The 15377-nt window shown below is 41.3% G+C and overlaps 1 protein-coding gene across 3 annotated transcripts in view; it reads right to left on the bottom strand.

Moving 5' to 3' along the window:
- zfh1 (Zn finger homeodomain 1) overlaps positions 1-15377 on the bottom strand; it is a 253000-nt gene that overhangs the window by 37789 nt on the left and 199834 nt on the right. Inside the window, exon 1 of one of the 3 annotated variants that reach the window (XM_072303442.1) lies at positions 9740-9894. The exons of 1 other annotated variant lie outside the window; for it this stretch is intronic. In XM_072303442.1, coding sequence (XP_072159543.1) covers positions 9740-9866 — 127 coding nt within the window. In that variant the 5' untranslated portion in view covers positions 9867-9894. Of the gene's footprint in view, positions 1-8674; positions 9706-9739; positions 9895-15377 lie in introns of those variants that run through there. One more of the 3 variants, XM_072303443.1, reaches the window with a different exon arrangement.

Below are 15377 nucleotides of genomic sequence, written 5' to 3'. Positions count from 1 at the left end.
TCAGTACATTCCCAAGAAATTCAGTACCTCCTCAACAGAAAAATTCAGTACTTTTTCAATACCTTCAACTGGCGAAATTCAGAAAATTTCAAAAATTTGAATTTCCCGCTCAAATTGCGACATAATTAAAAAAATTCTGGACTTCCTTGTAAAATTCCCGCACTTTATCGGTACTTCCGGACCGCCCTTGAAAAATCAGTACTATTTCCGGACTTTCCGGAAATTCCGGACTTGGAGACACCCTGCTTAGTAAAAAATTCATGTGGCAAATGCGTTTAGATTTTCATTTTTTAGATAATTGCATTCAGATTTTTATTTTTTCCGGTCCAGGCTTTGCCTACAACGATATGTACAAGTGTAACGGAGTCACCTACGAAAAAGACGGAGTAACTCTCTGTAGTACCGGTCGCTGTAAGGAGCTACTAGGTTGGGAATAAATTAGAGCGACCAGAGGGTAGAGCGCTGCTAATTAATGGCTGATTGGGTGAGTGGCGAGGTTCAATTGGACGCAGCGAATTTTACACTCGCCCCGGCCCCGGACGGCCCGGAGATGAGTCAACAAATCTTACATGTACCCACGCCGCGCCCGTGTTATCAACACTTTCAATTAAAGCTAATTAACGCCCAAGACCCCCCCCCCCAACCTCCCTCGCTGCCACCGCGCCTGGCGCCAGATTTTTCGGACGGGCCGCAAAACCCGATGTATCCGGAAATTTCAGGGGAAAACGATGGGTGTATTCGGCCGTGCTCGGAAATACGCCTGTCGACGAACATTCGAGCGTCGCAAATTGTCCCTGATAAAGCATGTATTCTTGATAAGCATTCATGCGCACTTGTCTTGAAATTTTGCGATATTGTAGATAAATTGCGTACAAAACTTTCTGAATGTATGGAACAGTATTATTCACATTTTGACTCGCAGTAAACTCGGTCTCTTTTCGAGGAATTTGGCATCGCTGAGGTCATACTCGTTTTCCTTGCACGCATATTCTTGCGATAGCTTGCAGCTAAGGTCCCTTTATACTGAGAGTTAAGACAATGTGAATCCATTTCTGATTGGTTACCGTATTTTAGGCCTCCACTAGTTTGCAGTTACGTAACGCAGTTTTTTCGATTTTTGACCTCGACGCAAACCCGAGTCCTCTTTAGAAATTACGCATTTCTCGGCAACCTCTCTCGGGAACATTTGCTACATGATCATGCTCACACTAAGGGAGGCACTAAAAGGGTTGAAATTTTAGTTTTAGATTTTTCACTAGTTAGTTCGTCGTTTTTAAGACGAGAGACCGTACCTATCTGCATTTTAGCTTTGGAAAATTTCCTATCGTAAATTTTAATTTTACAAAGAGACAGTTGAGCATTTCTAATTGTTTATTTTTACGGATTTCTCCTCAGATAACCCACAAACCAGCAATATTTAGACGGAAATTGCATGTCATACTTCTGCAAATGCCTGAATTACTTCCGCAATCTTGAAATTGAATAATGTTCCTACGTTTGGGAAATGAAAATGGTCGAACAGAGATTTGCATGGAAAAATAGAGAGCAGACAAATTATTTTTTTATTTTTATATCTGTTTAAAGTTGTCGATAAAAACTCAGGAGATATTAGAACAGTTGTTTCAAAACGTGTACGACTCTGGGAAAAAAATTTAAAAAACGAAAAAAAAAACTGAATTCAGCCGAAAATCTTTGGTAAATGGAAAATGTTTTCGACGCATGTTCTTCAGTTCCCAAAAAAGCCCGATAGCCAAAAACAAGGAATTTTTTGGTGCTTAAATAGCGCGATATAAACTTTTTTTAAACAAACAAAATTCTCGTCTATGTTTCAACTTAAAACTTACAAATAATAAATAAATAAACATAAAAAGGTGCGAGGCCCTAAAAATTCTTATTGTGCGATAAAAATGAATTTTCAATTTTCCGGGGCAAAACATGAATTTGCATGGAACAAGGCGGCATTACTTACTTATGAATGATCCAAACACTTTAGAACCACTAAACTACGACACGAAATTTGAAACTAAACTGAAACGGATCAAATTATTTGTCAAAACAAACGAATGAAAGAAACTGGAAGAAAAACCTTCGTTTCAGATAATTTCTGGAGACATTTTACACTTGCAAGTACAGTATCGTAACCCTTCGGTGCCCGACTACTTTTCCACCGACCGAGATCAGTGAGGACCATGCATCACTGATGACCCGATAACATAATCGGAAGCAAACAACCTGCATTTGCCTAACCGACAACTCATCGATCCTGAGGCAGAAAGGTGTATCTCCATTTTTAATTGAGCCCTATCATTCATATAACTTCATGTTTTTCAGGGCTCACTTAGAAACGAAGATCCACCCTTACATTAGAGGAGCGACAAATTACCTCAACCGAACAAACAACGAAGTGAAAAGTCCACCTCGTCGGTCAGAACGGTGGCCTGTGGCCGTTACCTGGCCAGCGCGGCACTAGATAGAACAGTATCGAAGTAGATCGAAAGTTTGTAAACATTGACCTGACTTGGTGTAGAGAGAACTACGATGTTTCAACACTATTACGTGTTGATAATGAGTTGATAGATAGACCTAAATCGATTTTTCGGCAATATTACTCATTGCTGACACGGTGACCAATGGAAGGAACACAAAGGTGAATTATTTTCTTTTTCTTCTTTTATGTCGTACAGATTGAACTAATGTATACTGATGTCCAGAGCAAAAGCGCCATAACTTTAACTAGATTATTTCTTTTATTTTTTGACAAAATGTTGCAATACATAAATATTGAGGAGCACTAATTCTTCATATTTTTAGAATGATTGTGGTCTATCAACTAGAGCTTGAACTAACAAAATGGAAGTTTACATTGATCATGTAGCATATTTTCAGAGGGAAAAATGCAAAACCTTGAATTGAGTCACGACATTTGGACTACAGTTTGCTATTTGGAACTATAAATTCTAGCCCGGTTTAAAGACGACGTATGTGCCATTAGTTTCCCTGTGCACATAACTGTTTTTCTAGAAGAGCCAGAATTTATAGTTCCAAATTGCAAAATGCAGTCCATTTTTTATGTGGATCGCAGACGCATTTCAAAACCGTGTGACAGTTGACTGAACTCCATAAAAATTTACGACTTAAAAGTTAATTTCACCTCAACCCTAGTTGGGCAAGCAATCAAATTTAAAACTATTTAAAAAAAAAACACAGCGCCGGTCATTAGGATCAAACAATACGAAGAAAGATTAAAACAGCGCGCGACGCAACTATATCAACGCTCCGGAGGTGCGGGGTTGTATCCATCCTAATTGAAGGCGCTTTGGATCCACTTTCGACTCGCTAGGTTCTAAACGAAACATTCGGAGGAAAATTACTTTGAAACGAGTTGGCTGTGACTTTTTGCACCTGCAAATAAGAGAATGTCAAGGAGTGATCACGAGGACATGCTAGTGATGGAAAAGTTGTGATGGATGAAGAAATTTTCCAAACTTTTTCACTAGTTTTTTGGAGATCTCTACTATCAATTCGTCGACCCCTCACGAAAGAACGTAACTATATTCCAATGTTGCCAAATTTTCTCTCGGAAATATCATTTTTACCAGGAGAGTTCTGGGAATTTCTAACTGAAAAGTTCACTGATTCGTCTTCTGATCTCATGCAAAAATCGGAAAATTTTGGACAAAAATTGTACTGGTACATTCCTGCAAAAAAGTTGAATTGTCCGAGTCAATTTTGCAACCTTGAGATTGAGTTGCGTCCTTTCGTCCTGGAAACGACGGATAACACCTAAGCTGCGTTCGTGAATGAAAGGACATTTCAATTTCCAAAGCTCACCGCAGCGGACCGAAAGAAAAGCGCAAAGCTCCCAGATTCAAAAGCTCGAAGCTCGCATGAAAGTTAAACGCACTCTTACAAACCAAAGACACCGCGGAGAAAGGGATTTTGATGATAGAGCCCCGCGTTTCCACTTAAACGAAATCCCTTCGCCGATCTCGACGATAAAATTAATAAACCGTGCATGAACGACCCGTATTTTTCAAGGGCCCCGCTCCGGCAACTATAAATATCGATCAAGCGAACTTGTACCCTAAACTCGAACTCGATAAAACACGGTTGCCAGAATGGATAAAAACTACTTCATCGATATTCGCAGGGGTGCAGAAAATGTCCTATCACCCGCCCGGGCACGTGAAAATGTGGAAATGACCCCAAAATGTGGAAGGAGAAAAAATTTTGAAGGGTCATCAGTCGAAAATCAACTAAAAACAGAAAAAGAGGTCATCCTTTTTTTCAAACTGGTGGGAAATTTTGTGGAAAACCAATGAAGAATAATTGGAGAGCCTGCGGGCGGGTGCGTTAAAATGGTGGAACCTTGGAAAATTCTGCACCGCTGAATATTCGTTTGCATTATTTAGTATCTTTTCTTTTGACGGGTATATGAATAATTTTACGTTTCCTCGTGACAAAAATAGGTCTGAGTTGTTGAAAAGCGTGCGTGCGATAATTGTAGCGAAGGCAGTTTTTGCACTTACTATTGTCTTACATAAATACCAAAGAGGATTTATTCTCCATGGTTTGAGTATGAGTTTGGATGCAACTAAGAATTCAAGCTGCCGAAATGAAGCGCGATTATGACCAGGATTTTCCGCAGTACCTAGAGACTTCGTGTGGATCGCATTTAGCAAATAAAAAAAAACAGCGCGATTATAGTGTTTTCAAAACCGTGCAATTCTTTTTTGTTTGAAAAATACTTAAAATATGTACTGTATCAAAATTTACACATTATTTTCTTATAAAATAAGCAATTCTTGGTGAAAAAAATTAAAATATTTGCTATTCTGGGAAATTTACAGATAAATATGAGGATGCAACATTGCAACATTTTTAAACACTGTAATCCTTTGTTCCACTGGTGCTTTTTGATCTAAATGCGATCCAGTGTGGAAGAGAGATGCACAATCTCGAACGTTTTCGCGACGAATTCGCTATGGACGGCGGTGAGTACGCGGGCCTAATAAATTTTTCGGCTCTCATGAAAAATGCATACCCTCAAAAAAAGATCGTGGTTTCAAAGCTCAGCATTCGAATTTCAACCCCTACCGAAATCAGCGAATTTCACAGCGATTTCGCAACGCCGCCCGAGTGAATTTTGAAGAGTGCGTCGGGTCTCCATCGGGCAGCCTCACCGCTCGCCGATCACCGTTCAAGTTTCAACGGAAGGGTGGCGAGTGCACCAAGGGTCGCCAAAACCACCTATCTCCACCTCCGACCCCACTTCCAGATCCGCGATTCCTGCCGCCGGGGGCAGGGTAGAGGGTGCGACCCACCCTACGACCCCGGCGCGAGCCGCGGCCCTGAATAGGAGTAGTGCCAGCGCTAACTACCGAAAAACATTCGTCATTCGTATTTTTTACACCGCGACTTTTGTTTTGTTTTTTTTCTTTCTTTCTTTTTCGAGCTTTGGTTCGGGCCCCAACTGCTCGGTGACTCCGCGCGGCGATTTGCCTTTCTAAAGCGATCGCGTGCGGCAGGGATTAAAACACCTCAGCGGATCACAAAGGGTCGCGGGGTGCTCCTGGACGCACGGTCGGGACTTTCTCGTTAAACGTTGATTGGGTTTTCACCGATTGAAGTGAACAAAGAGAGGGGGAGAGGAAGAAAGCACATGAAATGGTCGCTGGTTTTTAAGTAATTTTCACCTTCAGCGACAAATGGACCGCGTTTGGCAGACAGGAACACATCAGATAATGCGAAATTTAACTGGGCAATTGAATTTTTCACAAGAGAACGCTTGTGCGGATTCATTGGACAATTTTTGGAAATTTTCCTCGTAATTCACTGAAAATTCACTTCGAAAATTCACTGAAATTTGCACAAAAATCAGCACAACCGTTTTCATGTAAAAAATTAAGTTGCCCGATTTAATTTGGCAATAGCTGATATGGCTTGGTTCCTTTCTGCCTAAGGCGGTCCAAATAGTCATTGAGATTTTAGACCTTTTCACCTTTAGCTTCAAATACGCTTAATTTTTGGAAGGAAATTAAGAGTAGAGCGTGAGTATACACTGGAAAAAAACACATTGGATCTAGAGTCCAGACTCTAGAAAACATTGACAAGAAAAAATACTCTTGATTCAATCGGATTTTTGCTTGAATCAAAACGAAATCCACTTTAATTAAGAGGCTTGGTTCTTGATTTAAGCTAGATTTTGATTGAATCAAGAGAACTTTTTCTTGACGATGTTTTTCGAGTCTGGACTCTAGATCTAATGTGGTTTTTTTCCAGTGTAGAGTAAGAGGATTAGTTGTAATTTTGACAATTAATTATTAGATTTGATTAATTTGAAATTATAATAAAATATAAATGAAGATCAGTAAACTGTAAAAAATTTAAATTTTACCACATTAAACTTTAAAAATTTATTGTTCTTCATCATCTTCATCGCCTACCGAAGATTATCATAACGAAGATGAAGATTCTTACATGAAAATAAACTGAAAGTAAAGCAACTGAATTCTTCTATTCTGCTGCGCTAAGTAGAAACACCGTATAAGCCTTCGGGCGTTGTCAAATTCCTTCCAATAAGATATACATTTTCAAAGAAAATGTTGGATATTTATCTTCCAATTTTTCAGGGAATTATATTCTTAATTTGATTCAAAGCATATGAAAATAGGGTAAAATATTCATAACTTTCTTCAAAAATTATTGTTTCATTAGGGGAAATGTGAAAAATTGCGCGCCGGTGTATATTCCCAAAATGAACAATTATCAAAAAAATAATTTTGAAACAAGACCGTCGGTTAAAGAAGGGGAAAATGATTGACATGAAACAGCAATCAGAGGCGAAATCTTCGTTGAGAGTAACGCGTCAAATATATTATACTTCGTCATTTCGAAGTATTGTCGCCACAAAAGATAACTTTCATAAGGACGAATACTTTCCTAGACAATAGCGAGTATGAATATTCCATCGACTTTTTACTTTCTCAACATTTACCTAAGTTTTAAAGGTATCCGTTTAAAGACAAAAAGCAAACGGAAAAACATTCTCAATGCACAAGAATCCAGCGTTTAACTCTTTTTAGGGCGGTTTGCTCATAAGGCGTGAACCAGTCCAAGTAGGAGATGAAACGTTATCAAATTTTAAACGATCAAAAAGTTGAATAGAGACGATTTCATATCAAACTTCCTCTCTGACAAGTTGGATGTGAGGACAGGTAGAGCCGAATTTACTCACAGTTTTTGTTTTCTTGTGTCAGTATTAGACGGAGTAAAAATTAATCCGACTTAATACAGCATGAACAGTTGATTTAAAAACTGCAATCGTATGAGATGAAATCGAGAGATATTGAACACGGATTGCTGCTCAAAACGTGCATGGTTGATATTCGAAAAGTCTATAAAATTGAACAACACGTATTTGAGTTAGATGTTCATTGTCGCGTTAAAACTCGGAGAAGCTATAAGTAAAAATAGGAGGCAAACTATTCCGAAAGTGCGTCTGAGTGTTACGGATTTCTATTAGGATTAGATTAGGTGATGAGTGATTGCGGGAAAACAGTCACTTTTAAGATCATAATAATAAATTTGCTCGAGATTTAGTGCCGTTGCTTAAGGCGTGCTAATATTAGCGCGTGCGATTGCTTACTGTGCGAAGCACGGATTAAGTGTTCGTTGTCCGTAAACCGGAGAAAAAACACTGTATGGGCGGTCTCTTTTGAAATTTTTCTGTTTTGCGCAAAATAATAAATTTCCGGTGACAAAAAAAAATAAGATAAAAGTTAAAATGATAAAGAACCACCCTAGAGCTCTTAAAAATTATCCACCGAGCAACGTTGAACATGTTGCTTGTGAGCATAGTAGACCTATGCTGCATAGGAATAAGATTAAATAGATAAAACAAAAATGAAAAAACGGGAAAAACATAACATAAAAATAACAATAAATTTTAAAAAAAAACTGAGAAATAGAAAAAACAAACTTCAAAAGCAGAAGAGGTGAATACTTTTCCATCCGTTTATAAAAGTAATCGCACGCTCTGAGTACCCCACAAAAATGAAAAGTTCATTCAAACGTAAGCGAAACTACTTCACTGGAAATTTCGAAAATTATTGGGAAAAATTTTCAAGGGATTAGATTTTCTAATTCAGAAAAAGGGGACTTTTCCGAATCAAAATGAAGACCAACATACTAAACCGTTCAACTGAACTGTGAGGAAAGTTATCGTTCTACTTAACATTCATTCCATTCACATTCAAGTAAAAGAGCAGCAATTTTCATCGCACACACGCGCAAAGTTGGTTATTCAAATCTCAAAACTTTAAACCTTACTTCGGGTCAAGTGAATTCCCGTGTATAGCCTGATATCCACATCATCTAGGAAAACTAATGCTAAGATCATGTCGATTCAATCGAAAACAAACCAAGGCAAACGAAATCGCTACTGGATCGAAAGTTGAGAAAAAGTTACCAAGAACCAGAAGGAGAAGAGGAGGGCTTTAAAGAGATCTACATAAACCAAGGAGAATACAAACGTTTCCTTTTAAAATTCTTTTACACCTTTGGGAAAAGCAATCGGAGTATTCAAACCTAAAGACTTCCGAGGAGCAAAAAAAGTAGTTCTAAATATCAAACGCACACACAGATCGATCCACACAAAACTTGACCAACTTACTCATCATTTTAGCGTACAGCTTGAGCAAAGAGCACCTGTTATCATCCGAAAATTTGTCTAGAACTTCGTTCATCTTAGCGAGGAGAAGTTGAAACCCTTTCGAAATCGCGAAAAAGAACTCTCGAAGATTCGCTCCGAGGCGTGAAGAACAACGCTCGTTCTTCTAATTTGCGTAGCACCGAAAAACTTTGGCAGATGACTGTTACGTTGCGTTAAGACTAAGATTGAACTAAAAAAGTCAAATGAAGCAGCCTCAATATAAAGCAATTAAAAACAAGTTTAAAGGGCGGAAAAATTGAAAAAAATTGCACAAAATTAAAATTTGGAGAAGCAGGAGATAAAACTCGCGCGATAAAGAGTTGTTCTACAAACGAGAACTAAAACGCGGAAAGATTAGCGGTTTGGCAAAAATTAAATTCAGCGTCCAATCAGGTAGATTCTCGCGGCAAATCCCTCGGTTATCACCAGCGTTTACTTTTGAGAATTCACGGTATGAAATTCAAAAATTTCGACGAAAATCAGCACAAAAAATAAGAAAAAACCGTCAACGTTTCGTAGGAAAGTTACACGAATATCAGTGAAATCAAGAGGGATCTTTTAGAGAGCTTCTCGCGGTGAGGAACTAATTCAGTTTCGTCACTTTAGATTGCGGTAAAGAGACTATACGCACGGCGCGAAAGAAGATAAAATCAGCACAAATGAACTGAAAAGCTGGCAGTAAAAAGACTGATCGTCGGAGGTCTAAAACTGAAACGACAGGGATTTTCGTCACTTCAGATTGCGGTAAAGAGACTATACGCACGGCGCGGAAATCAAATAAAATCAGCACAAATGAACTGAAAAGCTGGCGATAAAAAGACTGATCGTCGGAGGACGAAAACTGAAACGACAGGGATGTCCGACGCGGAGGCTATAAACTGAAATAAAAACTGATTGTCGCGGGTCTGAAACTGAAACGACAGGGATGTCCGACGCGGAGACTATAAACTGAAACAAAAACTGATGGTCGAGGGTCTGAAACTGAAACTGGACACGGAGCTGGGGGGTGAATTCACTGTGACTTACTTGGGAGGAACCCGGCCAAACTCCAGAGCTTATACGAGTACTCGAAGTGGTTGTTGCAGGCGGCCGTGGCACCGGGGCCAGGAATCCCGGGTACGCTGAAAGACGTGTTCATTTTCAGAGGCACCATGACACACTGGCCGGAGCGTCGCGCGCGGCATGATTCATCCCTGGTCCCGCGCCGCCGGTACACGCCCCTCCCCGCCCCTGCCCGCCGCACAATGGGCACCCGGAACCCGGTTCCCGGCCTCGAGACACTGCGGAATTGGGCACTCCACAGGGTAGAATTTGGTCGCTCCCCCAGAAAGTAACGTGAAACTGGGGAGGGTCTGGCCAGGGGTGCTAGGGTCATTCATACGGAGAAAAAAACTTCGTGCGTGGGACCCAAAGTTTGGGTCATATGGATCTCTGAAGTTTTCGGATTGAGCATCTGAACACTATAGGTCCAGCTGCTGAGGTTTGGATCACACATCTGAAACTTCAGTTCTTATATCTGAAGTACTTCGGTTTTCACATCCGAACAACTTCGGTTCTCACATCCGAAAAACTTCGGTTCTCACATCTGAAGTACTTCACATGGAGAAAAAAAAACTCGTGCGTGGGACCCGAAGTTTAGGTCATATGGATCTCTGAAGTTTTCAGATTGAGCATCTGAACACTTTAGGTCTAGCTGCCGAGGTTCAGATCACACATCTGAAACTTCAGTTCTTTGTTCTTCTTCATCTGAAGTACTTCGGTTCTCACATCCGAAGTACTTCGGTTCTCACATCTGAAGTACTTCAGATGTAAGAACTGAAGTTTCAGATATATGATCCGAACTTCGGCAGCTAGACCTAAAGTGTTCAGATGCTCAATCTGAAAACTTCAGAGATCCATATGACCTAAACTTCGGGTCCCACGCACGAGTTTTTTTTCTCCGTGTACTAAAATTTCAATTGGGATTTTTCTGATTTCTTTGGATTTTTTGAATGGCATTTCCTGATTATTGAGGCGAATAAATTGACACTCGTTTGATTTCACAAGCACACATATTTGAGGTAGTAAATCAAATTTTTCTCGTTTGTACTAAACTGCTTGCAGTTGTAAAATGCTTGACCACTTGGAATTTCCAGATCCAGGATCAATTTTCCTGATTTTTTCTGATGACATCGGATTTCCTGATAATTTCTGGTTCATATTGACGATAGACGCCCTGAGAATCTGATTTCACAATTTCTGTCAAAAGACTAGTTGATAATTCCGTGTGATCAAAAGAATAATCCAGAGAATCCGAGGCTGCAAAAGGGACTCAAACAGTTCAATTTTTTACCAAAATATACCTGTGCAATTTTAGTCCAAAATTTTCCTGATTTTCGCATGAAATCCGAAGGAAAATCAGTGAAATTTTCAGCCAGAAGTGCCCAAGATTCTTTAGTTAAATATGCAATTTGCGAGAGGAAATTTAGCAACATTAAAATATAGTTACGTTCTTTCGCGTGGGGAACGCCGACGCGGCTCCGTAGCACTGCAGCACTGTCCGGCTCCCGACGCAAATCCACCCCCGTGTGCGCCGAGGCCACCGACAACCTCGAAGGTGGATGCGCATCCAGCGCCGGGCGCCCTCTAGCGGAGCTTGCGACGTCCACCGAGCTTTGCCACTGCGACTCGGATCACCCACCCCACGCCTGCGTCCCTTCCCTTCCCCACCCTCGGTACAGCCTCCCTCAGGATCCGCTACTACCAGGAGCTCCTGTCCTCGACTCCTCGCCCTCCTGGCCCGGGACTTCGCCTCTCCTTTGCTTTGCGTCATGGTCCCCGCGCTCGGCACCTGTTACAGGAGCACACCCCCCCCCCCCCCCCCGATGGGGCTTGGATGACGTACTTGATTCGTTCTGACGTCTTCGCGGTGGACTTGGGTACCGCGGTGGTGACGGTCGGAAGTGGCGGCTTCTCACGTAGCCTGAGAAGTGCGGTGGGTTTTGAGCGGGACCCTTACTCCATTCATTATTCACTTGAGTGTTCACCGAGGTGACGTCATTGAGGATTGTCTATAGGACGTATTCATGCTGATACACTGAAAATAAAACTCCGGCCGCGAAAGCCGTACTTATGGGCCGTATAAGCATACCGTCCGTTCCGGGCTCAGAGGCCGAAACTTCCGGGCGTAGCATACCCGAGGCAATCGAAGTTACAGCTCCGGCACCCGGAATTTTGGAAGTTACGGCTCCGACACCCGGCGGTTTCGGCCTCTGAGCCCGGAACGGACGGTATGTCTATGTAGTCCGTAACTTTTTTTTTTTTCAGTGTAGGAACTAGAGTATTTTAGGGTAGGGGGAAAGTAAGAACATGTCGAAAAATGGAGTTCTTTAGGGCCCAAAAAGGTAGCCAAACTTCTAATACTAAAAACACGAGAAAAATACCGCTGCAAATCGTCAGATTCCAATATGAAACCAAGATGCTCGAGAATGTAAAAAAATGAGCGTCTTTTTGAAAATATGAGTAAATTTATGCAATAAATATGTCAAATACGTGCTTTACAATTTTACTCCCTTGACGATTAATTGCGATTGTTACGACCTTAAGAATACAATAATAAAACAATTGAGAGGCTTGGAGGACAAGGCGTATGAGGGCAGTTTTTGCTATTTCGAGAAATACGTGTTTGGTGTTTCGAATTTACACGGACCCTTATGAAGGAAAGAAAGTTCGAACTGACTTTTAGATGCTTAAAATTTCTAATTTGGGAGCGAATTTTTCACAGAATATGCAATTAAGACTAATTTTACTTGAAACCATTATTATCTCAATCTTTTTTTTTCAAAAACTGCACTTATGCGGCTTGTTATCCAAGCCCCTCAAATGGACGCATTTCTGTCAACGGAACTATATGCATTATGACGTGAGCCCTGTATGTATATATTCTTATGGGCTCAGGGCTCATGTCATAATGCACATAGTTCCGTTTGGCAGAAATACGTTCAAATGTTCCTCTTCATGTCACGATCGCGGTTGAGGCGGGAGACCGGGAGAAGAAAACGAACGCCCAAAACAAATTAATCGACGCGATCACTGATTGGAGCTAGCTGATTGGTCCATTTTCGGGACACAGATGCCGGACCTCGACGGAAAACCCTCAATATTTCGGTTTTGACCTTCGTCTGAGGCACGATATGACAATCGCTGGAGTGCAGCCATAACTCAAAGCATAGCACTATCGTGTTGCCCCGTTAATCAGTCGTTGGAGGTCTTAATTATTCAAATGCGTACCAACATACTCTCTAGATGGTGACGATTAAAACCCATATTTCCTTATTTAGACAGCGTTGAGTAAAACCAACTTTGTATGAAGTTTTACAACCTCGCGGGTGGCGGCGGTGCGATGACGTAAGCGAAAGAATTGAAGGAGCGAGTCGTTCCTGCAAGTACGGTGAGGAAAGATTACAGGAATGACCGCTTCGAGAGCTACCAGACTGTGACTACGTCATAGCAGAACTTCAGAGCTCCCGCTACAAGAGTGTTTTCCAAGCACTAAATTGGGCATTGATCTTTGGTATTTTTTAACATTTTGGAAGCAGAAACTGGGAAATGGTGCTAAAGCTGGAAAACGCAGGGAACACGGTGTTAAACCTGGAAAACACCGGAAATACGGTATTAAACCTGGAAAACACCGGATACACGGTCTTAAACTTTTGTAATTGGGGATATTTTCCCGCTTAGTAAAGAGTAAGTTGTAAATATTTTTCCTGAAAATTTTCAGGGACACCGACTACATCGGGCTCCAGAGAAGGTACGAATTCAAACACGACGAAACAAATTGAAACCGCCTGAAGTAAATTAAGAATTTAAAAGAAAAAAATACCTCATCAACAACTAACAGCAAATCAAAAACGGACTTTGAACGTCCCCTTCCTGACTCCAGGCCATCGACCATTTCAATCATAGAGTACATAGAGTCGTAATGTAAGTGGGTGAGCTGGCGCCACTTTCAAGCATTTTCCAGGTCCCGAATACCGAGACTCCTGTGTGACGACGGGTCACTTTTTCGATACATAATCGATTGTTTACGATACACGGGTACCCGGCCATCCGATGTAAACAAAGAAGATAGGGATCACCACGTGTTCCACACCGCCATTTTGGATCGAACATGTATCGAAAAAGTGACCCGAACTCCGAGCACTACATTGCGACTCTATGTACTCTATGGTTTCAATCCCCTTACTCACCCCGTCCATCGAGCGTCTTAAAATGATCTTATTAGAATAGAGAGGATTTCAAGAGAAGATACGAGCCAATTTTCCGAATAATCAACTTTTACAGAGAGAAATGTGGCAACTTTTGTAGGCTCATACGGCGTTCTTCCTTGGCACGGCAACATATGTCCACGTGATCGCGGTAAGAATGGAAAACTCTTCGGTGCCCGGTTGCTCGGTATTGTCCTCCCGTGGAGCGGAGTGCGAAGATGGAAAAGAGAAAGTCGCTGAAAAGAGGCTGCGAGGAGAGGCTTAGACAGTTTGGCGGTTACGAAACGCCTCGGGTCAGCCGACACCTGAACGATTTTAACTCTTCCTCGAATCAGCCGCGCAGGGACGACGACACTGATTTTTATTGCTGACAATGAATTCACTGTCCACCTTCCAGCTGCGGTGTTGTCTTTTTATTTAAAAACCACCAATTACACCTGTACTGCCGTGCTAAGGAAGAACGCCGTAGGAGCGCTCAGATATTGCCCAATTTCCTTCGATAAAACATAATTTAGTGGGAAAATTGTGAAGCTTTTTTTCCAAAATTTTCAGACAATTCTGTACCTACGCAATTTAATCCGGAATATCTGAATATTTCAAAGAAAAATATGCTTAAATTGCGTCTAAAATATATACATGTTTTATCAAGGAAAATTTGGAAACTCTCGAATGTCCATACGACGTTCTTCCTTGGCACAACAAAGTATGATAGGTGACTAGCCCAAACATCAGTGAATGGCAAAGTAGTCATCCTGACAGAAGGCTTTTTGACTCCTCAAATTTTAATTTTTGGTCCATGAATGTGTCTCGAGAACTGCTGGATTAGTTTTCATGATTTTCCAATCATCGGCGGGTTATAATCTCCAGATGAGCTTTTTTATCCAAATTTTCATATTATGATTCCTGCTTTATACCCTCAATCCACGATAGGCGGGAAAAGACAAAATTGGGCGTTAGGGAATAAGACACGAAATGAGGAGATGCGATCTGTGGGACTCGGAAGAGCTCTGGCAGGATCGCTATCAGAGGCGGTTGGGTGTCACGGAGCGCACAGAAGCGCTATGCGTGACTCGTTAGTAGTTAGTCACATTATGATTTAGGGCTTTTCTGCCGCAAAGCAAAAACTAGACTCCAGAGCTCCGAAACTTGCCGGAGCGCAGAGCGTATATGAAGATCAAATTCTGAGGATACAACTATTTGAACTCTTAGGAGCTGTTCTTGCCTACCTTCCAAAATGAAGGCGAAATGCGCTTCGTTGCTCGCTTGAAACAGCACATTCTGTGAGGCGGCGTCATATTCGCCCTTATGGTAACTGACCAGACAAAAACAGCTCCTAGAGACTGAAATAGTCGCATCCATAGAAATCGACTCATCCCAATAATCTCAAATATTCGGTTTGTCAAACTGAACTTACAGTT

This window comes from Bemisia tabaci, chromosome 8, assembly GCF_918797505.1.
Source record: "Bemisia tabaci chromosome 8, PGI_BMITA_v3".
Lineage (NCBI taxonomy): Eukaryota > Metazoa > Arthropoda > Insecta > Hemiptera > Aleyrodidae > Bemisia > Bemisia tabaci.
Note: the sequence above shows the minus strand (reverse complement) of the source record. Positions and strands in the feature narration are given on the sequence as shown.